A 17,338-nucleotide genomic window follows, 5' to 3' on the forward strand; every position below is an offset into this window, starting at 1 on the left:
AAGGAAGCTGTGGGACCCTTATTGAATGAGGGAGGTAATGCAGTGACAGATAATGTGGAAAAAGCTGAACTACTCTATGCTTTTCTTGCCTCTCTCTTCGCAGACAAGGTCAGCTCCCAGACTGCTGAACTAGGCAATACAGAATGGCAAGGAAGTGGGCAGTGAAGAAAGAAAAGGTTGAGAATTATTTAGAAAAGTTGGACATACACAAATCCATCCAGGAACATTGAGTGAGCTGGCTGATGTGATTGCAGAACCATTGGTCATTATCTTTGAAAATTCATGAAGACTGAGGGAGGTCCCAGGCAATTGGGAAAAAGGTAAATGTAGTGCCCATCTTTAAAAAACGAAGAAGGAGAATATGGGGACTACAGACTGATCAGCCTCACCTCAGTCCCTGCAGGGGAGCCTCAAGGAATCCACTCTGAAGCACTTAGAGGAGAGGAAGTGATCATGAATAGTCAACATGGATTCACCAAGGGCAAGTCATCCCTGACCTACCCGATTGCCTTCTATGATGAGGTAACTGGCTCTGTGGATATGGGTAAGACAGAGGACGTAATATACTTTGACTTAAGCAAAGCTTCAGTTGCAGTCTCCCACAGTATTCTTACCAGCAAGTCAGAGAAGTATGGATTAAATAAATGGACTGTAAGGTGAAGTGAAAGCTATCTAGACAGTTGGACTCATTGGGTACTGACCAATGGCTCCATGTCTGATTGGCAGCCAGTATCAAGCTGACTATCCCAAGGGTTGGTTCTGGGGCTGGTTTTGTTCAATATCTTTATTTATAACTTGAATGAGGGGATGGATTAAACCTAGCAAGTCTGTAGTTAATATTTAGCTAATAGAGGACGTTGATATGCTGAAGGACAGGGATAAGGTCCAAGGAGACCTAGATAAACTGGAGGACTGGGCCAAAAGACATCTGATGAAGTTCAACAAGGACAAGAACAGAGTCCTGCACTTAGGACGAAGGAATCCCAAGCACTGCTACAGGCTGGGAACTGACTAGCTAAGCAGAAGTTCTTAATGAAAAGGACCTGGGAATTACAATGAATGAGAAGCTGAATATGACCCAACAGTGTGCCCTTGTAGCCAGGAAGACTAACGGCATATTGTGGTGCATTAGTTGGAGCACTGTCACAAGATGTAGGGAAGTGATTATTCTCCTTTATTAGACACTGGTGAGGCTGCATCTGGAGTACTGCATCCATTTCTGGGTTCCCCATTACAGAAAGAATGTAGACATGCTGGAGAGAGTCCAGTGGAAAGTGATTAAATGATTAACGGGTTGGGGCACAGGACTTATAAGGAGAGGCTGAGGGATTTGGGCTTATTTAGTCTCCTGAAGAGAAGAATGAGTGGGGATCTGATAGTAGCTTTCAACTATATGAAGAGGGGTGGGGTCCAAAAAGGATGGAGAGACTGTTCTATGTGGTGACAGATGACAGAACAAGTAGCAATGGTTTCAAATTATGGTGGGGGAGGTCTGTGTTGGATACCTGGAAAAACTACTTTACTAGGAGGGTGGTGAAGCTCTCTAATGGGTTACCTAGGGAGGTGACAGAATCTCCCTCTTTAGAAACCTTTAAGTCCTGGCTTGACAAAGACCTGGCCGGGATGATTTAGTTGGCACTGGTTCTGCTTTCAGCAGAGGGTTGGACTTGATGAGCTTCTGAGGTCTCGTCCACCCTTTGATTATATGATTCCAGGCAGATGATGGGACAAAACAATACTGCTCACCAACTAAACAACTATAAACACGGCAACTCTAACTGAGAACTCATATAGCTAAGGCAGCTCTTGCAAGCAAGTGATCATTCTTTCAAAGCTGCCACAGAAGGTAATGGGGGTGGGGCATTGCCAGGGTCATATATTGAGAGCCATGAATGTGCAGCTCCAGAGAGTTCCCCAGCAAATCTTACAGAAACTCATAAGGCAGAAAGTTTTCCACATCCATGCATTTGGTGCACACACATGTGATTGGAATCAATGTGAACAAGTACCTGAAGAACATTAATGTTGGTGTTGCAATAGCTGTGCCACTCCAGACTGGAAGAAAGAAATTAAGAAAGCTAAATACACAGAGCTTTGCTTAGCACCACAATAGCACCATCAGGCTGTGTGATTGCAGAAGCTTAGTCTTTGCATGTTTCCAAACTAGACTGGATGTTACCTAGACTAGAGACTTGTCCAACCTTGCAGTGAAATCTGTATTGCCAAGGTCATACCTGAGAGAGCACCATGGTGTCTTCAGAGGGTTGAGAAGACTGCAGTTCGTTATTCACCAATGTTGTTGAATGACCTAGTGACAAAATACATGCATGTCACCAACAGTAAATCTAGACCCACAAGAAGTCAGTAAGCAAAAGATAAGAGGTCCAGATGTATGGGGTTGGAGCTTCCTCAAGTGCTCACAAAGTCAGGGAAGAAGAGAGACAGTCATGCCCTATGGCTGACTTCCCTTATCCTCCAGCACTAACAGAATAACCCTTTAATTGGGGTACCACATGATATAGGAGCTTCCTTAACTCATGTGGCTAGGGTCTGCTAGATAAATGGTGAAGAGAAGGGGAACTAGGGAAGGCTCCCCTACCAGGATCCAGCAAGTCCACCCCCACTTTATAACAGTCTTCTGCTGTCAACTAACATAGTTAATACTCATCTGTCCAGCTACACACTCAGCTCAGCAGAAGAGTCTGCCCTTTCTCGGGGACTCTCTTTTTGCCCCACCACACGCACAAACATGATACAGTTCTGCGGTGATCTGGAAGCCTACTTTCACCGTCTCAGACTCAAAGAATACTTTCAACACAACGCTGACCAACACACCATTACACAGACAACCTCCCAGCAGCACAAGAATAACAACTCCACGTGGACTCCTCCCGAGGGCAGAAATAACAGTCTGGACCTATACATAGAATGCTTCCGCCGACGCGCACAGACAGAAATTGTGGAGAAACAACATCGTTTGCCTCACAACCTCAGTCGTGCGGAACGCAATGCCATCCACAGCCTCAGAAGCAACCCTGACATTATAATCAAAGAGGCAGATAAAGGAGGAGCTACTGTCATCATGGACAGGTCTGACTACCAGAAGGAGGCTTCCAGACAACTCTGCAATACCAGATTTTACAGGCTACTTTCCTCAGACCCCACCGAGGAATACACTAAAAAACTACACCATCTGCTCAGGACACTCCCTACACAAGCACAAGAACAGATCTACACCAACACACCTCTAGAGCCCCGTCCAGGGTTATTCTACTTACTACCCAAGATCCACAAGCCTGGAAATCCTGGACGCTCCATCATCTCCGGTATTGGCACTCTCACTGAAGGACTGTCTGGTTATGTGGACTCTCTCCTCAGACCCTATGTCACCAACACCCCCAGCTACCTCCGCGACACCACTGACTTCCTGAGAAGACTGCAATACGTTGGTGACCTACCAGAAAACACTATCCTAGCAACCATGGATGTAGAGGCTCTGTATACTAACTTCCCACACAAAGATGGAATAAATGCTGTCCGGAACAGTATCCCTGATGATGCTACAGCACATCTGGCAGCTGAGCTCTGCAACTTTATACTCACACACAACTATTTCAGATTCGGTGACAATATATACCTTCAAATCAGCGGCACAGCTATGGGTACCCGCATGGCCCCTCAATATGCCAATATTTTCATGGCTGACCTAGAACAGCGCTTCCTCAACTCTCGTCCACTAACACCCCGGCTCTATTTACACTACATTGACGACATCTTCATCCTCTGGACCCATGGGAAGGAGACTCTGGAGGAATTCCACCGGGACTTCAACAACTTCCACCCCAACATCAAGCTCAGCCTGGACCAATCTACACAGGAGATCCACTTCCTTGACACTACCGTGCTTATACACAATGGACACATCAGTACCACCCTGTACTGTAAACCCACTGACCGCTACGCCTACCTTCATGCCTCCAGCTTCCATCCCAGACACACCACACGATCCATCGTTTACAGCCAAGCACTTAGATATAACCGCATTTGTTCCAACCCCTCCGACAGAGACAAACACCTACAGGATCTGCACCAAGCATTCTTGAGACTGCAATACCCACCTGAGGAAGTGAGAAAACAAATCAACAGAGCCAGACGTGTGCCACAAAGCCTCCTACTACAGGACAAGCCCAAGAGAGAAACCAACAGAACACCAGTAGCCATCACCTACAGTCCTCAGCTAAAACCTCTACAGTGCATCATCAGGGATCTACAACCCATCCTGGACAATGATCCCACACACTTTCACAGGCCTTGGGAGGCAGACCTATCATTGCTCACAGACAACCTGCCAACCTAAAACAAATCCTAACAAGCAACTATACACCGCACCACAGTCACTTTATCTCAGGGACCCATCCATGCAACAAACCTCGTTGCCAGCTCTGCCCACATATACATACCAGCAACATCATTACAGGACCTAACCGGATCAGCCACACCATCGTGGGCTCATTCAGCCGCACATCTACCAATGTAATTTATGCCATCATGTGCCAGCAATGCCCCTCTGCCATATACATCGGACAAACTGGACAGTCTCTACGTAAAAGAATAAATGCACACAAATCAGACATCAGAAATGGCAATATATAAAAACCCATAGGAGAGCACTTCAATCTCCCAGGACACACAGTAGCAGATTTAAAAGTAGCTATCCTGCAGCAAAGAAATTCAAGAACAGACTCCAAAGAGAAATTGCTGAGCTACAATTCATCTGCAAATTCAATACCCTCAGCTCAGGATTAAACAAAGACTGTGAATGGCTGGCTAAATACAAAAGCAGCTTCCCCTCTCTTGGAGTTCACACCTCCAGATCTACTGATGACAATACAACTCAGCCTGCCTGACTGAGCTAACCTTGTTATCCCCAGCCTTGCTCTGGCCTATTTATACCTGGCCTTGCAGATTTCCAGGACCAGCATCTGAAGAAGTGAGTTAACTCATGAAAGCTCATGCTCTAAACTTTTCTGTTAGTCTATAAGGTGCCACAGGACCCTTCGTTGCTGCCATAGTTAATACTGATGTTCAAGTGATAGCGGTCAGTGCTGAATGTTCTGGATTCAAATTCTACTGAAAGATATGTAATGGGGAAGGCAAGCATGTGTCATGGGTTGTTACAGTAGCACATACAATAATTTGTTTTTTACCTTTTGCTTTAACACCCTGCTATTAGCCAGGAATGGTGTCCCTACCCTTTGTTAGAAGCAGGAGATGGTTAGCAGGAGAGAGTTATCTGTTCGGCTCACTCCCTCTGAGGCACCTGGAATTGGCCACTGTTGGCCCACAGGATACTGGACTAGATGGACTTTTGGTCTGACCCATTACGGTTGTTCTTAATATTACGTTCTCCCTCATACAAAATTAAAAAATAAATGTGTGTGTGTATTTTAAAAAAAACACTGAGGTAGCAAATCAAGTTCTTGCATGTTAAGAAATGCAAGATTTATGATTCCCATGTACTTTTAATTCTGCCCCCTTTTGCATAAGCATTATGACACAGCCTTTATTTACAAGATCACTTGTTACTTTTTCCATAGGCTGTCTCCCTCATTCAGCACAGAACACAAGTTGACAGATTTAAGGAAAACTAAATCTGGTATCTCCTATGTTTCAAGAGCTTTACTTTGCAACATAAACAACAGTTTAACATAATTTTATTTGTATGCAAGAATCTAACGAGACAAAATGGACAAAGAAGGGTGGAAAAATAGACAAAAATTGGGGAAATGACTTAGCCATGGTCTCACAGAAGTTTAGTGACAGAGTGAGGAACAGAATGAAGATTTCCTGTCTCCCAGTCTGGTGTCCTAGCCACTAGACTATTCTGCCTTCCATCTCTTGTCTGTAGGATACCTCAAACTCTGATCCTATCAATCCTTCCCTCTCCTTCCTATCCCAAAGGCCACCTCACAATCTAATACAAAAATCTTCCTCCTTCACTTTGTTCCAACTCAAATTTACTCCCTCTGCCTCCCTATGTAAAATATTCTCTTTCTGCAGAGTTTTGGAATCTGACCTCAAAGCCCCTCTCACTGAACCAAATGAGACCCTTTCCTGAAGCCTCAAAGCCTCTTTCCAGGAGTGCTTTCCCCCCAGCACCTCCAATTCTTTGAAATTACCACCAGGCCCAGGTGAGCAGTATTCAGAACAGGATGGTCCTTCTTGACTCAGCAAGCCCTGTAACTTGGAATCCTTTGCAGTATTGTCAGCCTATTGTGGGGAGCAGGGGGGAGAAAGAAAAAAAAAAAGAGAGTTTGGTAGGTTCAGAAGTGTAACCATCACCCTTAGACTCAACTCTTTTAAGCTGCCTGGCACACTGTCTGACCACTGAGAGTCCTGGTACTTTACGGCTTATATCCAAAGCCCAGGGGAGGTTAAAAAAAATGTGTAGGATACTAGCTAAAAATCTGACAAGTCACAGTGATCTATTAAGTTAACCCTGAGGGCACCAAGAAATAACATCCTAAGCACCTCCCCCAATACAAGATCTACCCCCCTTCATTCCATCATTTCGTCTCCAAAGGAGAAACTCTACTTTCTTATCTTTCCGTCATCTTCTTTTGGCGCACCACCTAAGGGCACGTCCAAGCAGGCAGAGCATCCTGTGAAGTTAATAGGCCAGCTCAGACCAAAGTCATAGACTAACTAATTTGTGGGTGAATATCAAATAAATGTTGTGTCTTAGTATGGAGCAATTCACTTGTGTGAGTGCATGTCAAAGAAACGATACCATTACTGTCTTCACTTACCTATAACCTATCATTTACTATTGGTTTACATTATGTATACCCATAATTTAAATAAGCCAAGACTGAAATGTGTGTAAGGCTGCATCTAGACTTACCCTGAAGGCGGATGGCTGTTACACAATTTTTGGTACGCCAACTGAGTACCAAAAATTGACTTTGCAGCCGTTGACTTCTGTGCCTGTCTTCATGGCAGAAGGTCGATGGAAGTGCTCCTCCCATCAACCTTCTTTACTCCCTTGCAGCTCAGGAGGAATTCCAGGGTCAACACAGACCTTGGCCCATAGTGTTTCGTGCATGTGCGAAACGGTACCCCGGAAGATCGACTCAGAGAGGTCAACCTTCTCTGGTAAGCACAGATTTAGCCTTAGTGTAAAGATGTAAGTGTATTGGATGTGTAAACGTCATGAAAAATAGCAAAGCATTGTTTCTGGCTATCACATTGTTTTTCCATGATTTGCTCATCACACAAGACTGCAGTCTGGAAAATGTTAAAGATTGTTAAGTGCAAAGCCTGGGTCGTTATGTTCAACAGTGGAAGTTCACAGACTCTGTTCTCCTTTAATCAACAAAGGAAGAGCCCATGTTATGATGAAAACATTGCTTTCCACAGAAAGCAGCTTTAAGAATGAATCCAGGTACTGATCCTACATCTCCAAACTGTTCTGGATTCTAACAGGGTGGAATACTAAACAAGTAGAGAACCCCAGAATAACTCTGGGCAGCCCTGAGGAACTTCTGGAAAACCAGCACATCATTACATCTTTGCTATCACTTTGGACTTACAAACTCTGACTCACCAGTTAATAGACTTTACCTGCTTTAACTTCTTAATAACTGACTTTTTTCCTACTAAAAACTTTTAATTAGTTTACTAGAGCATTGTTTTTGGTGAGAAATTGAGTGTACCCATTGACCTTGGGTGACTGACTCTTTGGAGTTGGGAACTACCTAATATGATGTGATATTTGGTTTGACTGTGTGACAAGACAGACAGAAGAACCAGAGGAGACTGTGGCTCCACAGTAAGATTAATATAGTAATTCAGGAGTGCACATCTGTTTCTGGCTTAGTGAAATCTAATTATAGAATATACCACCAGGACTGGGTGTCTGCCCAGCTTTCCTTCAGTCTGACTTGAAATTGAGAGAGGATTTAGATTAAAACTGCACGAGTCCAGCCTGCCCCTGCACTGGATTCATATTCACACAAACCTCAGGCTAAAATAAAGAGTTTGATAAAAGGCTTAAATGGCAATGGCCCTCCATTCTCCCAGCACTGGGCCCTATTCAATCTGTTGCTTTTTGCCCAGGATGACTGTTTGTAGGAATAAGAACCCGATAAAGTAGCTTTGGTACATTTGTAAATGGGACAAACATTCTCTAACTTTTAAAATCAATGATTAGTAAGGGGTTAGCCAGTGACAAAATGAACAATCATCTTCTAAAACAAACGCAACCAGAGGAATAACCTGTTAGCTTAGAGGGTGGGAACTTCAAACCACAAGCTACTCACTCTTCTAAGCCAACAGGAGATGGATGTGCTGGCTATGGAATGATATTACATTGTCACCACTGCAGCCCCCTGCTAACTGGTTAAGAGTAAAGAGTGGTGTTTTGGCAAGAGGCCAGGTGTTGTTCTCAGGTATCTGAAGGCAGAGACCCCATCACCTAGTCTATCCTATGTGGAATGAGGCAAATGGTGGTCTACTGCTACTCTCTTGCCCTCATCTGCAGGTTGATTCTCAGGTCATCATACCACCAGCTGTTCACCACTGAATGGATTGTACAAGGTTCCATCTCCCTGCTCTAACAGAAGGGACAAAAATATTCTACTACTCCCCTGTTCTTACTTGACAGAGGATCACTGTCCCCACCTTCTATGAAATATCCCTTATAAGGGAATGGGAGTGCCTGAGACTGAAATGCAACTCAACAAAAAGTTAAACCTTTAGGGAGATATTCCCTAGGACCTAGATGAACTTGACAAAGGACACTGCAGAATGGACACGTGGGGAACAGAGAACAGTGAGCACTTGTGTGGACTGGGGAGGCTTGACAAAGGGGTCTCAAAAATCCCACATGACTATTAAACAGGGATGATGCTTGCTTTACAGCCAAGTACAAGATATATTTAGAGGCCATTTTTATCTTTCTACATTAATCCACCTAATAATAACCTAGCAAAGAGGATTGTTAGAAGATGCCTCAACAGCTTATGGGAAGTAGTCCAAGGACATGTCCTCAACCTATTTTAGGTTTTATTCAGTGTGACTGTGTGGTCATTACCTGATTTGAATCTTCTGTGCCCACCATATCTTCATGCTGAGCCTCCAGGAGGATATGTTGAGAGCACTGAGTCTCTGAAATGTTCATAAACAAATGGCCATTAACTTTCAGCAAAAAGACTTCTCCCCAAGGGAAATATTCTTGCACTCTCCAGAGACCAGGGTCCAGAGCTGTTCACAACATGCAAATGGGAGAACAGATATGGAGTCATCCCAGGATGGAGCATCAGTTCAAGCACTCTTCACAGAACATACATGGAGATACACTGATCTTGCAGAACTGGAAGGGACCCTGAGAGATCACAGAGTCCAGTCCTCTGAACTCACAGCAAGACCTATCACCATCCCTGACAGATTTATTTTTAAATCCATTTGCCCCAGATACCTAAATGGCCCCCCTCAAGGGCTGAGCTCACAACCCTGGGTGTAGCAGACCAACGCTCAAACCAATGAGCTATCCCTCCCCTGCAGTTGTTGCTGAAACTCAGCACAACATTTCCAGTACAGCACTATCTCCAGCTCTGAAGATGTGGGTCTGCCCCACAAAAGCTCATCTCCTAATAAATTATTTTGTTAGTCTTGAAAGTGCTACATGGCTGCTTGTTTGTTTTTTTAGTTAACTAGTTAGCTAGCCAGCTAGGAACAGGCGGTCCAGATAGCTCTAAAATGAGGGATAGATTAAAGTTCCCAGTACCGTGGCCACCTCAGTGGTAGACTCCGTTGCAGAGGCCATTCTGTATTCTCTGAAAACACCCACCAGAGGCAGGAAAGAGGCCAGAGGCACTGCTTCATGACGTCTTATGTAGCTTCAGCCACCTTTATTTCACCGTCTACTGAACAACCAGCCTCTAACAACTGATGTTGACTCCATTGGCTGCAACATCATCTTCAGAACTGATTTTGGCCATGACACCAGCAGGGGCACATGCACCACCTTGACAGCAGGAGTGACACCGATATTTATATCGGCACTGCATTCGGATCTAGCAGCCCCAACACCAAGGGGCATGGCACCATCTTTTTTGGCAATCTTCCAAGTTCCTCAGGAGTCATGTGATCTCTTGGGAACTGAATGCAGGGAGCAGCCACTTATTATGGGGGCCTTGTCTTCATCCTCACCAGAGCCCCAGCACTTGAAGACAATAGGGTGTGGCAGCAGTTGCTGCGCTGAGTGGCTCAGGGTATGTACATCAAGGCAGAGGAAGTGGCTGAGGACTCTGATCCCATGGTGGAAATCCTTGTATCCTCTCAACCTTCTTGCATTGCCCTGCTGCACATTACAATCATCAGAGACACCACACAGACCCTGTGGCGAGCCCAGGCTCATTGCCACCTACTGCTAAACATAACAAATGGCAATATTGTGTCCCCTCTAGCAAATACAAACATCTCTATTGTCACCCACCGCCTGATTTTCTTTTCAGGGATGCTGCTAATCAAGCATGAGCAGGAGGGCTTCCAACCAGCAGGGTTTCTCCCAAAACAGGGAAGCTAAATGGTTCAACCTTTTTGGGAGAAAGGTCTACTCGTTAGGGGTGTTTGCAGCTCCACATTTTGAACCAGCAGGTCACTGTCAGCAGGTACTCATCTAAAACCTGTGCAGTAATGGTTAAATTTGAAGAGCTGCTCTCCCTACACTGCCACACTGAAATTTTGGCCCTGGAGGAAGAGGGCAGGCTAGTCTCTTGAACTTCCCTCTAGGCTACACTGAATGGTGCTAACACCATCATTAGAGTCATGGTGACAAAGGTGGCCATAAGAGGCGGCTCCTGGCTACAGGTTTGTGATCTCCCATATAAGGTCCAGCAGACCATTTAGGGACCTCCCATTTGAGAGTGTGACTGTTCTCTGCAAAGAGAGATATAAGGGTACCTAGTCTGAAGGACTCAAAAGTCACCGTTAAGTGCTTGGGGCGGCACAGTCCCATCACACAGTGGAAGCCTTTTTGTAGGCAACCTCAGACAAGTTTCTTCAGCAGAACCAACAGGATGCTGAGTGGCAGAAAAAGGCCATACCCATCCTCAGGTCAATTTATGCCACCATCTGGCTCCAAACCCACATTCAGAAGGTGCACACTAAAACTTACTTAAAGGTGCATTGATGTAGTCCTGGAAATACTCACTACAGCAACATGCACTAAAGAACTTTCAGGCACTAAAACTTTAGTGTGGGCCCTCAGAGTCATAAGTACATCACAATGGCCATAAGGCTCAAATCAATGATGTCAGCTATTTCAGAGGGCATGAACAGAACAGGGCAATTTACTGAGTGATTCTTCCCCTGACACTCAGTCCCAGATTCTGGCAGTCAAGAGATTTAGGGATACCAAAATCATGGCCTTGCATCCCTGACCATATTGGCTAACAGCCACTAATGGATCTGTTCTGTGAGAATTTATCTAGTCCTTTTTTATTCCATACATACAAAACCTATAAAAAACATACATAAAAACATACAAAAACCTGTAAGAGAAAACTTCAACGTCCTTGGACACTCAGTAACAGATTTAAAAGTAGCAGTCCTACAACAACAACAACAACAACAACTTCAAAAATAAACTCCAAAGAGAGACTTCAGAGGTGCAATTCATTTGCAAATTTGACTCCATCAGCCAAGGATTGAATAGAGACTGGTTGGCCCATTACAAAAGCAGTTTCCCTGCTCTTGACATTCACATCTCCACATTAACTATTGATAATGGGCCACATCCTCCCTGATGGAACTGACTTGATTTCTCCTCTCTTGATGTTCACAGCTCCACATGAACTGCTGATAATAGACCACATCCTCAATGACTGAATAGACCTTGTCAACTCTGGCCCTCCCCTTGACTGAGACTTCCTTTTTAAACCCTCCTCTGAAATGCCCCCACTCATGCATCTGACTAAGAAGGTCTTTGCCCATGAAAGCTTATGCTCCAAAATATGTTAGTCTAAGGTGCCACAGGACTTCTTGTTTTTTAATCCAGACATACTTTTGACCTTCACAGCATCCCATGGGAACAAATTCCACAGGGATTACAGTCTATTGTGAGAAAGTACTTCCATATGTTTATTTTACACCTGCTGAGTATTAATTTTATTGGGTGAACCCTGGTTCTTGTATTAGGTGAAAGAGTAAATAATGGACAGTAAGTACACAAAACACTGGAGAGCACTAGAATTTACACCCCAGTTGTAGGGTACGAGAAGACTTTGTAACGGTCTCATGAGAGCAGTCCGACCCCTCTGTGAACCCTTAGAGGAATTCTATACAGAAACACACTCCCAATAAACAAGAGATACCAGAACCGGTCTGTGCAAGGTGGAAAGCTGCAAAAACAACTCATCTTGCCCCACAACACCTGCGAAACAAGGTGTGTGTGCCAAGACTCCAAGGCTACGCTGGCAGGAGGCCACTAGAGATAGTGATAAGGAATGCATAGGCAATCTTATGTTAATGAGCTCAGCTTTATCAGCTAGTGTTAGGAGGCCTGTTACAGAGCCTCTCCCCGAGCGAAGCTCTGGCGCATCGGGTCTTACCCCACGGGTGACTGCGGCGTCTCCGGGGCTCCCACCGCAGGTGTCACGCGCTTTCAATAAAACAAATACAGCACTCGCCTTCTGGGTGCAGCCTCGTCTCTGGGGAACCCAAGCCTGGTTGGTTACACCAGTTGATGCACACTAACGCACTTTGTAGAAGACAAGCCCTAATCAACTTAGTATGGATGCAGGGGGCATGGATTAGTATTAACATTACACTCCCAGTCAGTACCCGTCCCATGCTTGGAAAGTTAAGGGTTCAAATGTTGAACCAAATTAATTCAATATGCCTGGACACACATCCCTTGAGGCTTATTGTGCACATACTAAGAATTAGTGACTTCTGAAAATTGAACTTAATTAGTTTTGCAAATGTTAAATTTTATATACCCTAACAAACCATTGACAGGAATCTTAGAATCCGAGCTCAAAGAGAAGGGTAGAGGTAAGTGTTCATGGGTACCGTAGGGGATAGATGAGTAGAAACAGTGTCAAATAATATGGAGATATGCATCTCATAGAACTGGAAGGGACCTTGGGAGGTCACTGGGTCCAGTCCCCTGCCCTCTTGGCAGGACCAAGCACCATCCCGACAGTTTTTTTTTTTTTTTTTTTTTAAATCTATTTGCCCCAGACCCCTTAATGGCATCCTCAAGGATTGAGCTCACAATCCTGGGTTTAGCAGGCCAATGCTCAAACCACCGAGTTACCCCTCACCCCTTTTTCTCCTCCTATTTCCAAAGCAGAATCTCAAGAGAAGGGACCCCACAAACTCTACAGCAAAGAATAGCAGAAGGAAACTGCCACAAGACAATATAACAAACCTTTTCCATATAGCCTGATATTTCATCTCATCACTTCTGAATATATACTGCTACATTACAAGGGTCATCTCTAACCAACCCACAGAAGGGCCATCCACCTCTTCAAAGCTGCGCTACCACACTATCATAATTGTTACTGTTGCAGTATAAACTCTCAGATACTCACTTAGTCTAAAGCAAGAATCACTGTATTCCGTGACACCTGTGAAAGCTTCCTTTCCACCAGGGAGCATTTACCCTATTTATTCTAATATATTATCATACATTATTTTATAGGATACAGGCACTATGACTATCATCAGAATTACAGAACTAATAAATCAAAACCATTAACCTAAACAGAATATATGCTAAATGTCAAATTTTATATCCTGGTCTCAAATGTGATCTTATTCTTGCATTCTCCCTGTCCTTCCCTTGTCCAAGCCTCTATCTCCTCTCCCACCACCATGGTATCTACCTAAAATTGTAAACCTGGAACCCCTACATGAGCTACTGTGCCTGTGCTGGAAAGAGGGTGAGGTTCCACAGGATATGCGTGACGCTAACATTGTAACGTTGTATAAGAACAAAGGAGACAGAAGTGACTGCAACAACTACCGTGGAATCTCCCTCCTAAGCATCACTGGTAAACTGTTCGCTTGCGTCATCCTTGGCAGACTCCAGAAGATTGCTGAGAGGGTGTACCCCGAATCGCAGTGAGGATTCCGTGCAGAGAGGTCTACCATTGACATGGTCTTCTCTCTAAGGCAGCTGCAGGAGAAGTGCAGGGAGCAGAAGAAGCCACTCTACATAGCCTTCATCGACCTGACCAAGGCCTTTATCTTGGTCAGCAGGGATGGTCTGTTCAAACTGCTCCACAAGATAGGCTGTCCACCACGGTTACTCAAGATGATCCAGTCGTTCCACGAAGACATGAGAGGAACCATCCAATATGACGGCGCATTATAGGATTTTTTCAGCATCAGGAGCGGCGTCAAACAAGGATGCGTGCTTGCTCTGACATTGTTCGGGATCTTCTTTGCACTCCTCCTGAAGCACGTCTTTGGATCTTCAACAGAGGGCATCTTTTTGCACACAAGATCTGATGGGAAACTGTTTAATCTTGCAAGGCTGAAAGCTAAGTCTAAGGTGCGGGAAGTCCTCCACAGAGAAATGCTGTTCGTAGACAATGCTGCTGTAGCGTCTCACACAGAAGACCAGCTTCAAAAACTGCTGGATCAGTTCTCCAAAGCGTGCAAGGACTTTGGGCTTACCATCAGCCTAAAGCAGACAAACGTACTCAGTCAGGATGTTGCTGAAGCCCCATCAATCAGCATTGACAACTATACGTTAGAGGTCTTCCACGAGTTCGTTTACCTCGGGTCCACCATCACTGACACCCTATCGTTGGACACTGAGCTAAATAGGACGATTGGAAAAGCAGCCACAACTCTGTCCAGACTCAGCAAGAGAGTGTGGAATAACAACAAGCTGTACACTCACACCAAAATGCAAGTCTACAGAGCCTGCATCCTCAGCACCCTCCTTTATGGCAGCGAGACTTCGACCCTGTGTGCCCGACAGGAAAAGAGGCTGAACGTCTTCCACTTCTGCTGCCTCAGGCGCATCCTTGGAATATCATGGAAGGACAGAGTGACCAACACCGCCGTCCTCGAGCAAGCTGGAATCCCAACCATGCACACCCTCCTCAGGCAGCGGCGGCTCCGCTGGCTTGGCCACGTCCACAGGATGAATGATGGAAGGATTCCAAAAGACATCCTGTATGGTGAGCTAGCCTCTGGCAAAAGACCTCCTGGACGCCCCCAGTTGTGCTACAAAGATGTCTGCAAAGAGAGACCTCAGAGAGGTAGACATTGAGCTGGACAACTGGGAAGAACTAGCAGATGACAGCGGCAGATGGAGGCAGGGGTTACACAAGGGCCTTCAGAAGGGCGAGATGAGGATCAGACAGCTAGCAGAGGAGAAGCAAGCGCACAGAAAGCACACTAAGGACTAGCCAGACACCCACCACATCTGCAAGAGATGCAGCAAGGACTGTCACTCTCGTGTGGGTCTTCATAGTGACAGTAGACGCTGTAAATGAAGTCCTCAATTGAAACTATAAAGGGCACGATCCATAGTCTATGCAGACTGAAGGATGCCTACTACTATTCTCCTTAGTATGGATTCTACTTTATATCTGCTGTCCCATGAATGTACATGAGTGATGACAGAAAGAGTGATGACAGAAAATTCTTTTAAACAACCTCTCCTTGCCCACGAACAGCCTTCTCTACTCACTACTTGGAAATATCACAAAGATATAACCTTTGCTTTAGTCATTACAGCTTCGTTGACCTTTGCTTACAGGCTGACATTGAATTTTTTCCTCTCTCCCTCATAATTAAATTTCAATTTTAGTTTCTGGAAAAGGATTAGAGAACAGTTCTGAAATCCTCAAGAGGGAACACTGATTAATCCATTTAACTTGAGTAAATTGATTAGCTGAAAATATGCAGAAGTGTAATTATACCGATTTCAGTCTTCAGCTCCTCCAAGGCTGCAATGTGTAGGTGTAAGGTTCCCTTCTCACTTTCCTGTTCTACCACATTCTCCTGGGGAGGTACTTCATCCTGCTCAGAGATCAGCTGGAGAGCAGAATGACAGGAAGTTACTAACAATTTGCCCAGAGGTATTACCCTTATTCTTTCATCTGCACTTTTGACAAATCTGTAAGTCACTTCTAAATTCCCCTGACGGACTCATACTAGTTTACTCCATTTGCAGGGGCTTTCATGAAATGTCTACTCAGACTGCAAAGGGTCCTTCTCAGCCAATTGCTCAAGAGAATCTATTTCTGCAGTCTGCATATCTTTTTGATTCTTAGGGTTTGGGTGAATTTATCATTACAATTACCTTTACAGACTGTTCATGCTCCTCTGATTGAGACACCTGCACCACTGGTTCAGGCTTTAACAATTTTGGCTCAGTCTGGAAATGAACAAACTTCTCCGATTTTTGTATGAGCCCATCTAAAAGAAAAAGTTAAACATAAGTATACTTGTCTCTGCTTGGGTGTCTGAGTAGATCTTTAGATGCATGCCCATGGAATATGGAACCTTTCACCTATCAGTCACTGCTTTTACTCGAGTCACAAATGGTAGCTGCAGGAAGTCCAAATAACCTGACAGTTCTATGTGGAAATAAATGAAGCTAGTTCCAGTTCTTAGCTGATATGAGACCGCATCAGACAAAATACCACAATAGTTTATCAACCAAAGATCACAGAATCATAGAATACTAGAAATGAAAGAGACCTCAAGAGGATATCTAGTCCAGTCCCCAGCACTCACAGCCGGGCCAGGCATCATAAAATCATCCCGGATAGATGTTTATTTAACTTGCTCTTAAAATCTCCAATGATGGAGATTCCACAATGTCCCCAGCCAATTTATTACAGTGTTTAGGAAAAACTTCCTAATGGTCAGGGTTGTTAATGTCCAACCTAAACTTCTCTTGATACAATATAAACCCATTGCTTCTTGTCCTGTCACCAGAAGTCAAGGAGCGCAGAGTTTCTCCCTCTTCCTTATAATGTCCTTTTAGGTACTTGAAAACTGCTATCATGTCCCTTTCTCACAGTCGTCTTTTCCAAACTAAACAAACCCAATTCTTTCAGTCCTCCCTCACAGATCATACTTTCTAGACTTTTAATCACCAGGGAATGCCATCTCAATAGAGAGGTGCAGGAATGAAGAGACAAGAAGATGGAACATTCCTCTTCAGAGGATTTATGCATATTGTCAAAGACGACTTCAGAGTGGCTCGTTCACTGCCATGAACAGAAAGGGCCATTATGATCATCTTGTCAGATCTCCTCAATAACAAACTCATATTCTTCCATCAATCCCCTAAAGG

The 17,338-nt window shown here is 44.5% G+C and overlaps 1 protein-coding gene across 8 annotated transcripts in view; it reads right to left on the reverse strand.

Annotated features, from left to right (window-relative positions):
- The window catches only part of GOLGB1 (golgin B1), a 164,583-nt gene that overhangs the window by 94,995 nt on the left and 52,250 nt on the right, over positions 1-17,338 (reverse strand). For 5 of the 8 annotated variants that reach the window (XM_074976917.1, XM_074976926.1, XM_074976898.1 and 2 more), the window contains 5 exons: positions 16,337-16,452; positions 15,954-16,068; positions 9,095-9,168; positions 6,180-6,270; positions 2,235-2,308 (listed from right to left, as the gene is read on the reverse strand). In XM_074976917.1, the coding sequence (XP_074833018.1) occupies positions 2,235-2,308; positions 6,180-6,270; positions 9,095-9,168; positions 15,954-16,068; positions 16,337-16,452 (470 nt within the window). The remainder of the gene's footprint in view (positions 1-2,234; positions 2,309-6,179; positions 6,271-9,094; positions 9,169-15,953; positions 16,069-16,336; positions 16,453-17,338) is intronic. The other 3 variants (XM_074976942.1, XM_074976933.1, XM_074976958.1) reach the window with 3 other exon arrangements.

Source organism: Carettochelys insculpta, chromosome 1 (genome assembly GCF_033958435.1).
Source record: "Carettochelys insculpta isolate YL-2023 chromosome 1, ASM3395843v1, whole genome shotgun sequence".
Classification (NCBI taxonomy): Eukaryota; Metazoa; Chordata; order Testudines; family Carettochelyidae; genus Carettochelys; species Carettochelys insculpta.